Source organism: Muntiacus reevesi, chromosome 2 (assembly GCF_963930625.1).
Source record: "Muntiacus reevesi chromosome 2, mMunRee1.1, whole genome shotgun sequence".
NCBI classification, from domain to species: domain Eukaryota; kingdom Metazoa; phylum Chordata; class Mammalia; order Artiodactyla; family Cervidae; genus Muntiacus; species Muntiacus reevesi.
In genome coordinates, this window is record NC_089250.1 from 259,195,458 (window position 1) to 259,210,011 (window position 14,554).

Here is a 14,554-nt window from a genome sequence, read left to right on the forward strand (position 1 = left end):
CTTCCTGACTCTTTCCTACTTTCAAACTTATTTCCCTGGTGAGATGGGTAGGTTCTAAGCTGCCTGCAGTGACCACTACCTCCTGAAAAATCTGGAAGGAGGAATTCCCCTTATGTAATTTTCTCCCCTTGAATATGACTGGGAACTGTGACTTGCATCAAACTGTCAGGTGAGTTTATGCTCCTCGGTTTTTGTCTCGTCACAACAAAGATTTGGAGTGATGGATGTTAAAGCCCCTCTCGGCATGTCACAGCTCTCGGTTCTTGGACAGACCATGTTATAGCTCTCAGGTCTCAAACGGACCGTGTTATAGCTCTCAGATAAGTCAGTGTTACAGCTCTATTTAATTTAGAAGATAGCAGGAAAATCCATCTTCGAGGCGTGAGCGCATGCCGATCCAAAGATGCATAGAGAATAGCTCCCCAGCACATGGGAGAGAGAGAGCGAGCTAGCTTTGGCTCCTCTTTTGATGTTTTTCTCTCTCTAGGCCTGTCCTATGTAAATTGGGCCAGACAGGAGTGCTATTTGTTTTACCTGAGGTTCTCACTCCGGTCCTCGAACCTTCCTTTGTTCTATTTTCGAGGGCTTTTCCCTTCCAGGTCTTTTAGCCACCACCATTCTGGACTCCTTTTCCCTATTCTAACTACCTAACAAAACCAATAAAATAACAGCAAAGGATGTTCACATGCATGATAATAAAGTGTAACTTCTATATTGGGATCTTCCCTGGTGGCTCAGAGGGTAAAGTGTCTGCCTACAATGCGGGAGACCTGGGTTTGATCCCTGGGTCTGGAAGAGTCCCTGGAGAAGGAACTGGCAGTCCACTCCAGTACTCTTGCCTGGAAAATCCCATGGATGGAGAAGTCTGGTGGGCTACAGTCCATAGGGTCACAAGTGTGTGCTAAGTCTCTTCAGTCGTGTCCAACTCTTTGCGACCCCATGGATTGTAGCCCACCAGGCTCCTCTGTCCATGGGGATTCTCCAGGCAAGAATATTGGAGTTGCCATGCCTTCCTCCCGACCCAGGGATTGAACCCTGATAGTAAGAGGGTACTCCTGCATTGAAGGCAGATTCTTTACCACTAGCGCCACCTGGTGTCTGTATTGGTAGCTGACTCCTTATTTGAAGCAAGCTGCTCTGTTGTGAGCTGCACATTGGAGAGACCCATGTGGCAAGGAATGGTGGGTAGACCTCCAGCACAAAATGGAGGTCCTCAGTCCAACAGTTCACATGGAATTGAATTCTGCCAACAATTATGTGATCCTGGAAGCAACTTCTTCCCTAGTTGAGGATTGTTGTGGTCAACACCTTGACTGCAGCCTTGTGAGATCTGAACTCAAGGACCCAGCTGAGTCGTGTATGTGTTGCAGGAAGGGGGGGACCCCTTCCAGGGCCCGAAACTGGGCTCTTATCTAACACTCAGAAATGAATCGCCTGAGGAGACACATGGTCTGGCAAACCAAGAGATTTTATTGGGAACGGGCACTCGGGCAGAGAGCAGGAGGGTAAGAGAACCCAGGAGAACTTCTCTGCCACGTGACTCACAGTCTCGGGTTTTATGGTGATGGGATAGTTTCCGGGTTGTCTTTAGCCAATCATTCTGACTCAGTCCTTCCTGGTGGTGCATACCTTGTTCAGCCAAGATGGATACCAGTGAGAAGTGAAGGAGACTTTTGGGCCTAGAAAAGAAAACCACAGTCTCAAAGGCCCTTGCTGAATCATCTAACTTCAGAGAAAACAAAACAGAACTTTATTTCCGCCCTGATGCCCCAGGCCAGTTGCATCTATCTGGGACTTATCACCCTTTGTCCAGAAACCTTCCACCCCCACACCTGCCCAGAAGACTTATCTCCCCCTGTTCAGAAACCGTCCACCCCCTACAACAGCCCAGAAGACTTCTCACCCCCTGCCCAACTACAAATGTCATCTCAACAAAAGAATACTCAAAATATCACGCCTGATTAACGTTTCCCTTATCGCTTCCACAAACCTCCCTATAAATATGAAGCCTCCCTGATCCCTCTGGGTGCTCAGCCTGGTCGTTAGGCCGACTGTCGCCCCTCCTTGCCTGAATAAAGGTAACCTACTTCTGTTGAGGTCATTTTTCCTTTTCTACCTCGCCCGAACTATACCTTAAAAGAAGGATTCTGGGAGGTGGTTGGACATGTGGTGTCTCCTTTTTCCTTTTGACCTTTCCTGAACTCTTCCGGTTGGTGGTGGTTTCTTAGTTCCATGTTCCCTACCAGGACTTCCTGTCGTAAAACAACTCAAGCAAATGGTTACTATGGTGCCTGGCCAGGGTGGGCAGTTTCAGTGTGTGCTTCCCCTATCATATGGACTCACAGAAACTGTGAGAAAACAAATGTGGGTTCGTTTAAGCTACCAAATTTGTGATAATTTGTTAGGTAGCACTAGATAACTAAAACACTTAGGTGTATTAGTTGTCTAGAGACCAGGGTTAACAAATGTCATAATTGTTTCTCATTATTATCTGTACTGTGATGAAGGTGCTTTGTATCAGAGCTAATAATTAGGAGCATGATCCATATCAGAGGTCCACCCTTGTCTGACCATCAGAATTACTGAAGATGCTCAAAGCCTCTGTCAGAGCTAGTCAAACATAATCTCTGGGGCTAATGTATGCACACGTGCTGAGTTACTTCAGTAGTGTCTGACTCCAGCCGTGTGCAACCCTATGAACTGTAGCCTGCCAGGCTCCTCTGTCCATGGGATTCTCTAGGCAAGAATACTGGAGTGAGTTACCTTGCCCTTCTCAGGGCTAATGTGTAGTTTCTTTTTTTAATTATCGAACTTCTCTGGTGGTCTAGTGGTTAAGAATCCGCCTGCCAATGGAGGGGACGTGGGTTCGATCTTTGGTCCAGGAGGATCCCACATGGCTCAGAGCAACTGAGACTGTGCGCCACAACTACTGAGTCTGTGCGCTAGAGCCTGTGCTCCGCAACAAGAGAAGCCACTGCAATGAGAAGCCCTCACACCGCAACTAGAAGGCAGTCCCCACTTGCTGCAACTAGAGAAAGCCTGGGCACAGCAATGAAGACCCAACACAGCCGAAAATAAAAATAAAAAACAATAAAAACAAATTATCTACAAGTATCTTGCCCTAGATATTAACTACAAAGGCAGAAATAGTAGCTTTAGAGTAGGGAAATCTGACAGTGAGCACCTTGACCAAGGTTAATATCACCAGTAAGATTTATCACCATCATGTGCTGATATAATGAACTGAAGATGCATCTCTTCTGTAATATTAATGCATAACCCACTGAATCAAACCCAAATGGAGGGATAGTCTACAAAATAACTGGCCAGTGTTGTTCAAAAGTGTCTAAGTCATGAAAAACAAAAGACTGAGGAACTATCATAGACTGGAGGAAACTGAAGAGAAACAACAGGCAATGTGGGATCTGAACTGGATCTTGGACTTGATGAAAAACATCAGTGGGAAGGGCTTATAATGGTATATCTATGTTAATTTCCTGGTTTTGATCATTGTATTATGATTATATAAAGTGTTAACATTGGGGGAAGCTGAGTGAAGACTATTTGGGAACTATTTTGCAATTTTTTTGAAAGTCAAATTATTTCAAAATAAAACCAAAAAAAATCTCTCTACTTGAGGGATTTCTCGAAGTATTGCCTTTTGCTCTTTAGATCTAAATGTTTTCTTTTACTCTGGTGATATCCCAAAGACTGAATTAGGGGAAAGATAATAGACCAGGCCAGGGTGCCATATTGTCAAAAAATGAAAGCATTTCCCAGGCTTCATATATTTCAAAACACTTCTTCCCCCTTTATTTTGCTTTTCAAATTACAAAAGTTAAATATGTTTGTAACAAGTCAAACCTTTAATACAAAGGTATATAAATTAAACAACTATTTCTGTTCCCCACCAGGGTAATCAATGTTAATTAACACCTTGTTTTATATCCCTCCACACTTTTCTTTGTTCATATAAACACATGCATGCATATATACACATATAGGTTTTTAATTAAAAAAATAGATTCATATACATTATTCTGAAATTTTCTCTTTTAAACTTAACAATATACCACAAATATCTCCACAAATGAAAGTTCTACTAACCCTTCAAATTTCTTAATCATACATTGGACATATCATATGTGGTTCAGATATTTACATATTTTTTCTTCTGGGCTTTTTTTCCCTAAATCTCCCATTACCCACCTACATCACCCACCTCCCCCCAACACAATGCATACTCTTCTATACTTTTCTCCATGCATATGAAATATTACACAAACATATGATACAATTTTATCACTCATAGACACCTAGAAGCATTTTGTAACTGATTTACAAAACAGTCATGTTTTACACACATTTTTATCTTGCTTTTTTCACTCAAGAAAACATTGTGGAGTTTCATTCAAGTTCACTAGCATAGTTTTAACCTGTACACCTTAATGGTTATATATACATCCTATGGAGTGAACATACTATAGTTCCTTCCCTCTTCTGATATCCCTATCTCCTTCCCTCTTCCAATTTCCAGCATTTATTTTGATTCCAGTGTTTTTTGCCACTAGGAACAGCATCGCAATAAATGTGGATGTCCTTTATATATTGGGGTTTTATTTCTAAGAGAAGATCCCCTAAAGTGAGTACTTTCACTTACAATAGATGTACTTTCAGTTATAATAGACGTCAGATTGCTTCTCAAAAGAGCTGTAAGAATTTATGTTTCCACCAGCAGTGGCTAAGTTCATTCTTTGTTTCTGACAGCAAAAAGCATTCCTGCTTTTTCTTGCCAGCCTGATTGTATATCGTTACCTCATAACTTTAGTCTGCATTCCCCAGCAATTACTAAGGCTAAACATTTTTTGATAAGCCCATAAGTCACTTGGATTTGTTCTTCTCTCAACTATATTCTTTGCCATGTTTTGTTACTGGGCTATTTTTTCTTGTCAATATGAAGAGCACTTTTTCTCTGACTCTGCAAATATTTTTCCCCCAAGTCATTGTTTATTGGCTGTTGATGGCATCTTTTGCTGTGCAAAAGATTGAGCTTTTCATGTAGTCAAATATTCATTTAACAATTCTTGAGAGTCCTGTGTTGGTAAAGTTAATCTCCCCCAGTTTCTAGATTGTACATGTAGTCTCCTTTTATTTCAAGAATTTTATTGTTATTTAAAAATTTTAAATCTTAAGTTAATCTGGAGTTTTTTTCATATGGTTTGTGCTATTAGTTCAACTTTACTTCCTTCCTGATTAAAAGTCAGTTGTGCCAGAATTTTTTTTTTTTTTTTTTTAGATAAACAGTTCCTTTCCCCTATGGTTTGAAACTGTACCCTTTCCATATGTGATAAAAATCATATACACTGCAGTCTATTCAGTATTTGCTATTCTGTTCCATTGATGTATTTATCTGTTCTTTTGCCAATACTATATTAATTTGCTTAGAATGACTTCATCTTATATTCTGGCATTGGCATGAAATTTTCTCTTTTATACTTGTCTAGATTCTCAGGCATTTATTCTTCCATATGGAATTTAAGATCATTTCACATAAGTTTTTTTAAAAAAGGGAGTTCCTTGGTGGTCTAATGCTAAGGATTCAATGCTTTCACTGCCATGGCCGGAATTCAAATCCTGGTCAGAGAACTGAAATCCCATAAGCTGCAGGGGGGAAAAGAAAAATCAGTGTACTTAATGTAATTCCAAAAGAAGCACATACAAATTATAAGATGTTTATGGAGAAAATCTCTTGATTTCTATACTCTGTCTTCTTAGAAAATTACCTTTTTAACTCAAAAAAATCATAAGTCTCTCAACTTATTGATATACAATCCCTTCATCAGCAAAAGGAAACAGTTTTACCCTTTTTTTAACCTTATTCATAACAATTATTCAATTTTCTTTCTTCTCTCCTTCACTGGAACTTCCAAGATAATCTTTAGTAAAAATAGATGACAGTGGACATCTATTAAACTATTAAATTCTTGATTTTAAAAAATGGCTTCAGCATAACATATATATAGGGTTTTGGTAAAGAAACTCTAGGTAGTTATCATCTCTTATAATTTAATTTATATTTTATTAGATTATAAATGTTTATAAATTTCATTAAATGCCTTATCAGCAACTATTGATAGCATCTTCTCTCCTAAGTTAATTTTATTGATATGTTTCCTATTACTATTGTATTGGCTCTTCATATCATGATGACTTTTCCTTGGTCATTATAATATATTGCTGTTTAGGTGCACCAGTAAATTCTGTTTTCTATTATTCTCATTATAGTTTTTGTTCCTATATTCAGGAGTAAGGATGGTCTGGAGTTTCCTGTTTTCCAACTACCTTTATTTGGTTTTGGTGTTAAAACTTGTTCTGGTTTCATAAAAGAAATTGGGGAGCATAGTCTATAGGATGAAATATTTTAACTAACACTGGAATTACTCTTTCTTTAAAAGTTAGATAGAATGAATCATGAAATCATCTAGGCCTGGAGCATTTTTCAATCATGAACCTTTCATCACTTTTCCAGATTCTCCAATGGTAATTGTTCCATCAAGTTTTCCACTATGTATCGCAAATTTTCATAGCTTGCATTTTGCTAGAATAGCATCTACTTCCTGTTTCAAAAATATGTTGATCTACAGTTGCATGAAATATCTTACTATTCTTTTTTTTTCCTTGCCATGCCTTCCAACTTGTGGAATCTTAGTTCCTCGACCAGGGATTGAACCTGGGCCCTTGACAGTGAAAGGGTGGAGTCCTAACCACTGGCCCACTGGGGAACTCCCCTTATCAATTCTTTTAAATACATCTTTATCTTTGATTATGTTTTCTTTTTCATTCTAGATTAGGCATTCTTACAGGGAGACAAATCTTGAACAATGTGACCATCTGTTTTCTTATATAAATGACATGGCAGCTCAGAGATGCATTTGAATCGGAATGATGAAAAAACTGGATTTCAGCATCCAGGACACTAACAGGGAAATTTATAGGGAAGAAAAAAAAATCAATGTTGCTGAATTAATTTGGAGGGAAAAAAAAAGAATTCTCCTTCATTGGTCTGTGCATGAAATATTTCTGAATTATAAGACTCATAAACAGTGTTTCTCCTACTAATTTGCTGCAAGGTATTTTAAGCAAGACTAAGAAAACAGGAATAGTGCACAACATATCAGGGCCACACTATTTTCTGTGTGCATGTGCTAAGTTGCTTTAGTCATGTCCGACTCTGCAACCCTAGGGACTGTAGCCTCTGTCCAAATCCAGGCAAGAATACTAGAACAGGTTGCTGTGCACTCCTCCAGAGGATCTTCCTGACCGAAGAATCAGACCCTCGCCTCTTACATCCCCTGCATTGGCAGGCAGATTCTTTACCACTAGTGCCAACACTACTTTCTATTAAGTAATGAATATGCTGAGTCATCATTTTGTTCACTGAGTGTTAAGTTGTAAAACTATTCCTTAGCTTTGTCTTTAACATTAAAAAAGGCAAAACAAATAATGTTTACTTATTTAATAATATATTTACATATTAAAATAATAAAGGCAAAATAAGTGCCTTTTTAAAGTTAAAAACATTTAAAGTTCTGGCTAATTTAAGAAAAGACATTAAAAACATTATTATTCAGAAAAGGGACCAACAACAAATGTTATGGCCATTTACATGTATTACAAAAAAACAGAGAAAATATACTGGCTTAATATGTTAAAGCTTTAAAAAAAAATAGCTGGTCATGCTATTATTATTATTATTTTTGCTGCTTGTATTGTTAAAGGGTTTCTCAGGTGGCTCAGTGGTAAAGAATAAGCCTGCCAATTCAGGAGATGTGTGTTCAATCCCTGGATTGGGAAGATCCCCTGGAGGAAGAAATGGCAACCCACTCCAGTATTCTTGCCTGGAAAATTCCATGGATAGAGTCTGGTGGGTTACAGTCCATGGAGTCACAAAGAGTTGGACAAAACTGAGCACACACACATGTATGGAAAGACACCAAAAGACAATGGTGATATTTAGAGTGAAAAAGTTTGGTGAATGGCATTCTAAATATGTGCTTGATATTCAACTTAAATTCACATTTATAATTCTAAAATATAAATAGTGCTTATTATGTGGATCACTGTGGGACATATCAAAATATACTTTTAATTTTCTTCACATATATTTTGTGTTCTTTAATCATTCCATTTAATATATTTTAAACTTTCATAAGCCAAAGTGATCATGTTTATGTTTTAAATATAGAGTATTTTCTATAATCTTTTGTATAAAATTTTCTGTCACAACTGGAATATGACTTGCCTTATGATGAAACACCTGGTCAAAATTCATTAAATATGAGATTTTTCCTAAGGATGAATTCCTCCACATATAATGAAATAGGATATCTTGCTCAAGGCTTTCCTACTATTTTTAGGTCATTCCTATAAGTATTCTTCCTAGCATGAATTTTCTGATGTCTACTAAGGTTTGGCTTCTGATAGAATGCTTTGCCACATTCATTGCATCCATAGGGCTTTTCTCCTGTATGAGTTCTCCAATGTTTATTGAGGCATGACTTTTGACTGAAAGATTTTCCACATTCTCTACAACCATAGGGTCTTTCTCCTGTGTGTATTTTTTGATGTACATTGAGGTATGACTTCTCACCAAAGGACTTCCCACATTCATTACACACAAAGGGTCTCTCTCCTGTATGTGTCCTCTGATGTTCTCTGCGGTGTGACTTCTGGGTGAAGGCTTTCCCACAAAAAAAACATTCAAAGGGTCTAATACCAGTGTGTATTCTCTGGTGCTTAATAAGGGTTGACTTATGTGAAAAGGCTTTTCCACAGTCAGTACATCCATACGGCTTCTCCCCAGTGTGACTTCTTTGATGCCTAATGAATTCAGACTTGTAGCAGAAGGCTTTTCCACATTCAGTACAGACGTGGGGTTTCTCTGTAGGTGGAACCCTCTTACGTTTGTACACAAGAGAATTGGTTGCTGGCGGTTTATACATAAGTGCTGGGCTATGGCTGAAAGCTTTTTCACAGTGACTGCATTCCCAGAATTTTTCTTCATTTGGTCTTTTATCATGCTTTGTATGTTGTAACAGTTTTCCATATCCATAGCACTCATCTTGTTTTTTTGAGTAGTTTTTCTTAAAACCATTTAAGTCTAAATTATTGTTCACACTCTTTCCACAAGAGTCCCAGTTACTGGAGTTTTGAATTGAAGGAAAAAGGTCAGTGCTCAGATGTGATATTTTTCCACACTTATTACATGCATGGCTTCTTTCCTTGGGGAACGTCTTCCTGCTGATGAATGGACCTTGCCTCAAAAGTGTGCCTTGCCGCCTTTTCCTGTGGATGTTAACTTGCCAAATGTTTTCTGGAGAAAGTATAGGAAAATTTTCCTTATTAATCTGTGATTATGATCTGGAATAAAACTATTTGGGAAATGCCCTAAAAATTTTAAGGGTGCACAGTATATGAATAGAGGGCATAAATCATAACTAAAGGCACCAATGCAGGGAAGTGTCATATGAGAATAGAAGATTAAGAAACTGGCACGAATGGAATGGACCATGTCATAGAAGATAGGAATAATTTTAAAGAAGAGAAGATATTATAGAGCAGTAGTTGGCAAACATGTTCTTAAAGAATCAGAGAGTAAATATTTTAGGCTTTGTGGGCCATATGGTCTTGGTCACAATTACTTAACTTTTCTACTGTATGGCGAGAACACAGTATGTAAATATAAGAGTACACCCGTGTTCCAATAAAAAATTTATTCACAAAATTTGGTGGCTAACCTATAGGCTAAAGTTTGCTGACCCCTGTTACAGAGGAAAGAGGTTTAAATATCATATAGCACTTTGTTACCAGTGCATGGTTCTCAGTGGTCAGCATCAGTCTCACCTGGGAACTGATATTGTGACAGATATGCGGAATCTTGGGCCCCGCCCCTATACCTACAGAATCAGATTCTGCATTTTAACAAACTGCCAATGCTTATCATATTATGATTTGACAAGCATTGATACAGCAGTCAGAGAGCTTATCATGTTGAGCTAGTTAGACATAATATAAGTGGCCAGGGCTCTAAGATGAACTAGATAAAAGAAGGAATTAACCAAACTAACTAGAGTTTAAAGCAGGAGTTCTTAACTTGGTATACAGAAATCTGGGGAGCTGTGAATTTGGATAGGGGAAAAAAATTACAGCTTTATTTTCACTAAGTTCTAACTACAATTGAGCATTTCCCTTGATTATGAATGTGAACACCAAGACACACTAGTATTAGTTCCTGTAACTTTGTGAATAAGATATTTTCATGTCACATTATAGCTGTCAAAGATTTCTCAAAATGTGTTTACAATCATCTCTATTTTGAGGTCATGACAATTACTTGACCTGATGTTACATCTCACTATTTAATGTATTAATAAGGAAGTATATCTACTATTATCCACTAATATCATTAATATTTTGACATTGCATTTTCCAACTTTATTTCAGTTAATTACTGTATTTTAGTAATTTGTTTTTCATGTCATCCTAAGGATTTTTTTTTACATACATAAAAAAGGAATCTATTAGGCTTCACCAGAATGCTTAAGAGCTCTGTGGCACAAAAATGCTTAAGAATTCCTGACTTAAAGACGTTCAGGCATGAGATAATTTGGGCTCAATTTTAGGAGAAGTCAGTGGAAAATGAAAAGTAGACAGGAAGATTTAAAGTCATTTTTCAAAGGAAAAACAACAGAACTAGCACATATGCACAGAACAATTAGAAGACTCAAAATGAGTTCATGGTAGCAAAACACTGGAATGAGAAGTAAGCTGAGGTAGGTATATGCATGCACTTGTGTGCATGTGGGGTGGAGGGGAGGTAGCAAGTAGAAAAGAGGATGACTTCAGTTTCTGTCCCCCAAAAAACAGGGATGAGTGGCTACAACTATGGAGATGATCCACAGACTGGTAAAATGGTGGGCAGGAGAGCCTAGGTGGTACAAGCGGGATAAAAGTTGGTAAAATGGCAAAGAGGCTAGTTGTGAGCATCTTATGGTTTCAGAATGGATGAACTCTTTAAGGGAGTTACACCATTGAGAAGAGAATCAAGTCTAGAAGACAGAGAATAGAGCAGTCCCTTGGAAGGAAAAGGTTAGATTGCAACCAGGGTATTAATATGAGAGGATATAGAACACTTAGAAAGGAGGGTTGACTGGATAACTTTTTTACAATTATATAAAATTCTTGAAAGATGGGAAAGAAAAAGTTGATAGCCAGGTTACAATGGTTTCAGGAAGGTTGATGAGCAATTTCATGAAGCAAAATACACCTCAGAGGGCACCAGAGTGTGATGGTTAAGAATACTGGTTCTAGGGACTTCCCCAGCAGTCCAGTGGTTAAGACTCCAAGCTTCCACTGCAGTGGGCACAGGTTCAATCCCTGGTCAGGGAACTAAGATCCTACATACCATGTGGCATGGCCAAAAAAAAAAAAAATACTAGTTCTAGAGCCTGACCACCTGAGTTTAAATCCTCATTTGGTCCCTTACTTTGTTATATGTTCTTAGACAAGTTTCTTAACTTTTCTGTGATGCTTCCTCATTTGTAAATGGGATAATAAAGGCTAGTAATAAACACCTCACAAAGTGTTGTAAGGACTTAATGAGTTGACGTATGTAAAGGATTGAGAAAAGACCTGGCACAAAGTGAGCACACACTGAGTGTTGGCCAGGAATTCTAATGCTGTTTTGGTCACTACTACAACCAGTGAAAGCTGGATAGTGGTAATCTTAAAGACATTATTTTGGGAGAAGCATGAAAATGACTTGAATGTTTGAAGGTTTTATCTAATATTTAATTCAACTATGTGATTACAACACCAAGGATAAATGGCATAAAGTGATCTGGAAACAGATGGCACTGACTCTTCATGCTAAACTCATGACTTCATTGAAGAAGCAGAAGTCCAGAGGCATCCTAAAGAGGAGGCTACCAACACTCAGAGTACCAGGGAGTATTGTTGAGATATTTTATAGAGCTGATGGGAGAGGGGCAGTTATTCTGAATATTAAATAGCAGGGGTTAAGACAAGCTAACCTCAGCCTTCTTCACTACCCAACTGTTCCTGGTCACTTCCTGGGATTCACTGCTTCCTCCTCTGTGACTTAAGGAAATTAAGGGACTCAGGGATAACTTAAGGGATTCAGAAAGGATGGGAAGTGAGACTGTGAGTATGGCAGGCAGGTCTGGGGCCTTTTACCCCAATACTGTTAGAGTAGAGGTTAGAAAGGGACCAGCAAGAACAGAAGATTCACAGAAGCTTATTTACAAGAATCCCTGAATGTGAAGGAGAAATGTACTGATAACCTCAAAAGAGAGAGAGAGATCAAGGATTCTGGAGAAAGGGAGATGGAGCAAGCACATGGAGTGGGATGCATGGAGCCTGAGGGGTCACCAAGAAGGCTAAAGCTCTCAGAGAAATGTCTCCAGCTGCTTCAAAGCTCTAAGGCTTTGAAGAGCTGGAACCTGAACAAAATTCTAAAGCTGCCAGCCTCCCATAGTACGTCTTTGGCTGGATTGATCATACTTACCCCGGCCCTGGCAGCCTGAGCATGCTGCCTCACAAATCCAGGGTGCTTCTTCCTGCTCCAGCCGGAGGATCACATATGGTTTGGTGCCTTCATAACCTGTTCCAGAGAAATGATCCAGGCCTTGGGCTGAGCTCCGTGATCTTCACTCAGGCAACATTAAAGGCTGCACAACAGACATTGTACTTGGGAGGAGACTATACACTCACCTTGTCTGGAACTCAGTCATCCAGGACCACTGAAACTCAAGCCACACTTGCTGAGGCAACACAGTATAAGGGTTAAGAATACAAACTGTGCAGCCAGACTGCTGGCATTCAAATCCCACTTTGGCTCTGCTATGTACTAGGTGGGTGACACTGGGCAAGTGACTTCACCTGTCTGCCTCAGTTCCCAAAATTGTAAAAGAGTGGTACTAACAGTACCTACCTTGTAAAGCACTTACGAAGGTTACACAAGTTAATATTTTTCAAGTGGCCAGGGACTTCCCTGGTGGTTCATGGGTTTGACCCCTGGTCAGAGAACTAAAATCTCATATGCCGCGGAGAAACTAAATCTGCGCATTGCAACTACTGAAGCTCATGCACTCTGGAGCCGTGCACCCCAACTACTGAGTCCCACATGACACGATGATCCCATGTGCCACAACTGAGACCTGACCCAGCCAAGTAAACAAATATTAAAAGAAATAATAAACAAAGTGGCTAAAAGTGTCTGGCACATAGAAAATATTCGGCACTTCAGTTACTTTTTAAAAAATATTAAATAATTTATTTATTTGAGTGCACCAAGTCTTAGTTGCTGCATGTGGGATCTAGTTCCCTGACCAGGGAATGAACCTGGCCCCTCTGTGGCTCAGAGTCTCAGCCACTGGACCACCAGGGAAGTCCTGGTACTTCAGTTACTTTTAGCAACTGAAAGAAGAAAGGTGGTTATTCAAGCATGATATAGATTGTGCGGCAGAACTGTTCTTACCCACTGAGACGAGGTTGCTGTAGGTCTCCAGCATCACATCCCGGTACAGGGCCCTCTGTGCAGGATTAAGCCCATGCCACTCCTCTTGTGTGAAGCCCACTACCACGTCCTTGAATGACACAGGTCTCTGCTGAAGATGAAATGACATTGGGTCACGTGGGGAAAATGCAGACAGGGGTGGATGGTCCTGATTTTCTATAAAGTTCATAGGTTAGAGCTTATTTTTTAATTACTTACTTAATTTTTTGGCTGTGCTGGGTCTTCCTTGCAGCACGTGGGCTTTCTCTAGTTGCAGCAAGCAGGAGCTGCTCTTTGATGCAGTGCTTGGGCTTTTCATTGTAGGGGCTTCTCTTGTTGTGGAGTATGGGCATAGGGCAAGCAGACTACAGTAGTTGTGGCACATGGGCTTAGTTGCCCTGAGGCATGTGGGATCTTCCCAAACCAGGAATTGAACCCATGTCCCCTGCATTGGCAGGTGGATTCCTATCCGCTGGACCACCAGGTAAGTCCCAGTTCAGAGCTTATTATGATAATTTATCTTTTTTACCTTTTCTATTCCTGGCTTTGGGCTCTATATGGTGGGATTGGAAGCCACTGTCATTTATACTTTGGGTCAACACATACTGACTGAAGACTGTGTGTCTGACACAGTCCTGGTCGCTGAGGACACAGTCATGGATGACTCCTGACCTCAAGGAGCTCACAGCCTGGCAGGGAAAGCAATATGTAAGGCCATCAGGGTGAGATGGTAAGGGATGTAACAGCAGGGTATCTGGCTTCTAGCATGCAGAGAAGTGAACTGTCCACTAAAATTATCAGGGTCCAGGACTTCCCTGGTGGTCCAGGGAAATGACTCTGAACTCCCAATGCAAGGACCTGAGTTTAATCCCTGGTCAGGCAACTAGATCCCATATGCTGCAACTAGAGATCCCACATGCTATAGTGAAGACAGATGATTCCACGTGCTGCAACTAAGACCCAGTACAACCAAATAAA

The 14,554-nt window shown here is 39.7% G+C and overlaps 1 protein-coding gene across 8 annotated transcripts in view; it reads right to left on the bottom strand.

The window, feature by feature from the left end:
• Window positions 1-3,811: 3,811 nt before the first annotated feature.
• Window positions 3,812-14,554, bottom strand: part of ZNF793 (zinc finger protein 793) — a 30,634-nt gene continuing 19,891 nt past the window's right edge. For 7 of the 8 annotated variants that reach the window (XM_065925938.1, XM_065925940.1, XM_065925937.1 and 4 more), the window contains 3 exons: window positions 13,559-13,688; window positions 12,587-12,682; window positions 3,812-9,373 (listed from right to left, as the gene is read on the bottom strand). In XM_065925938.1, the coding sequence (XP_065782010.1) occupies window positions 8,394-9,373; window positions 12,587-12,682; window positions 13,559-13,688 (1,206 nt within the window). In that variant the 3' untranslated portion in view covers window positions 3,812-8,393. The remainder of the gene's footprint in view (window positions 9,374-12,586; window positions 12,683-13,558; window positions 13,689-14,554) is intronic. The other variant, XM_065925941.1, reaches the window with a different exon arrangement.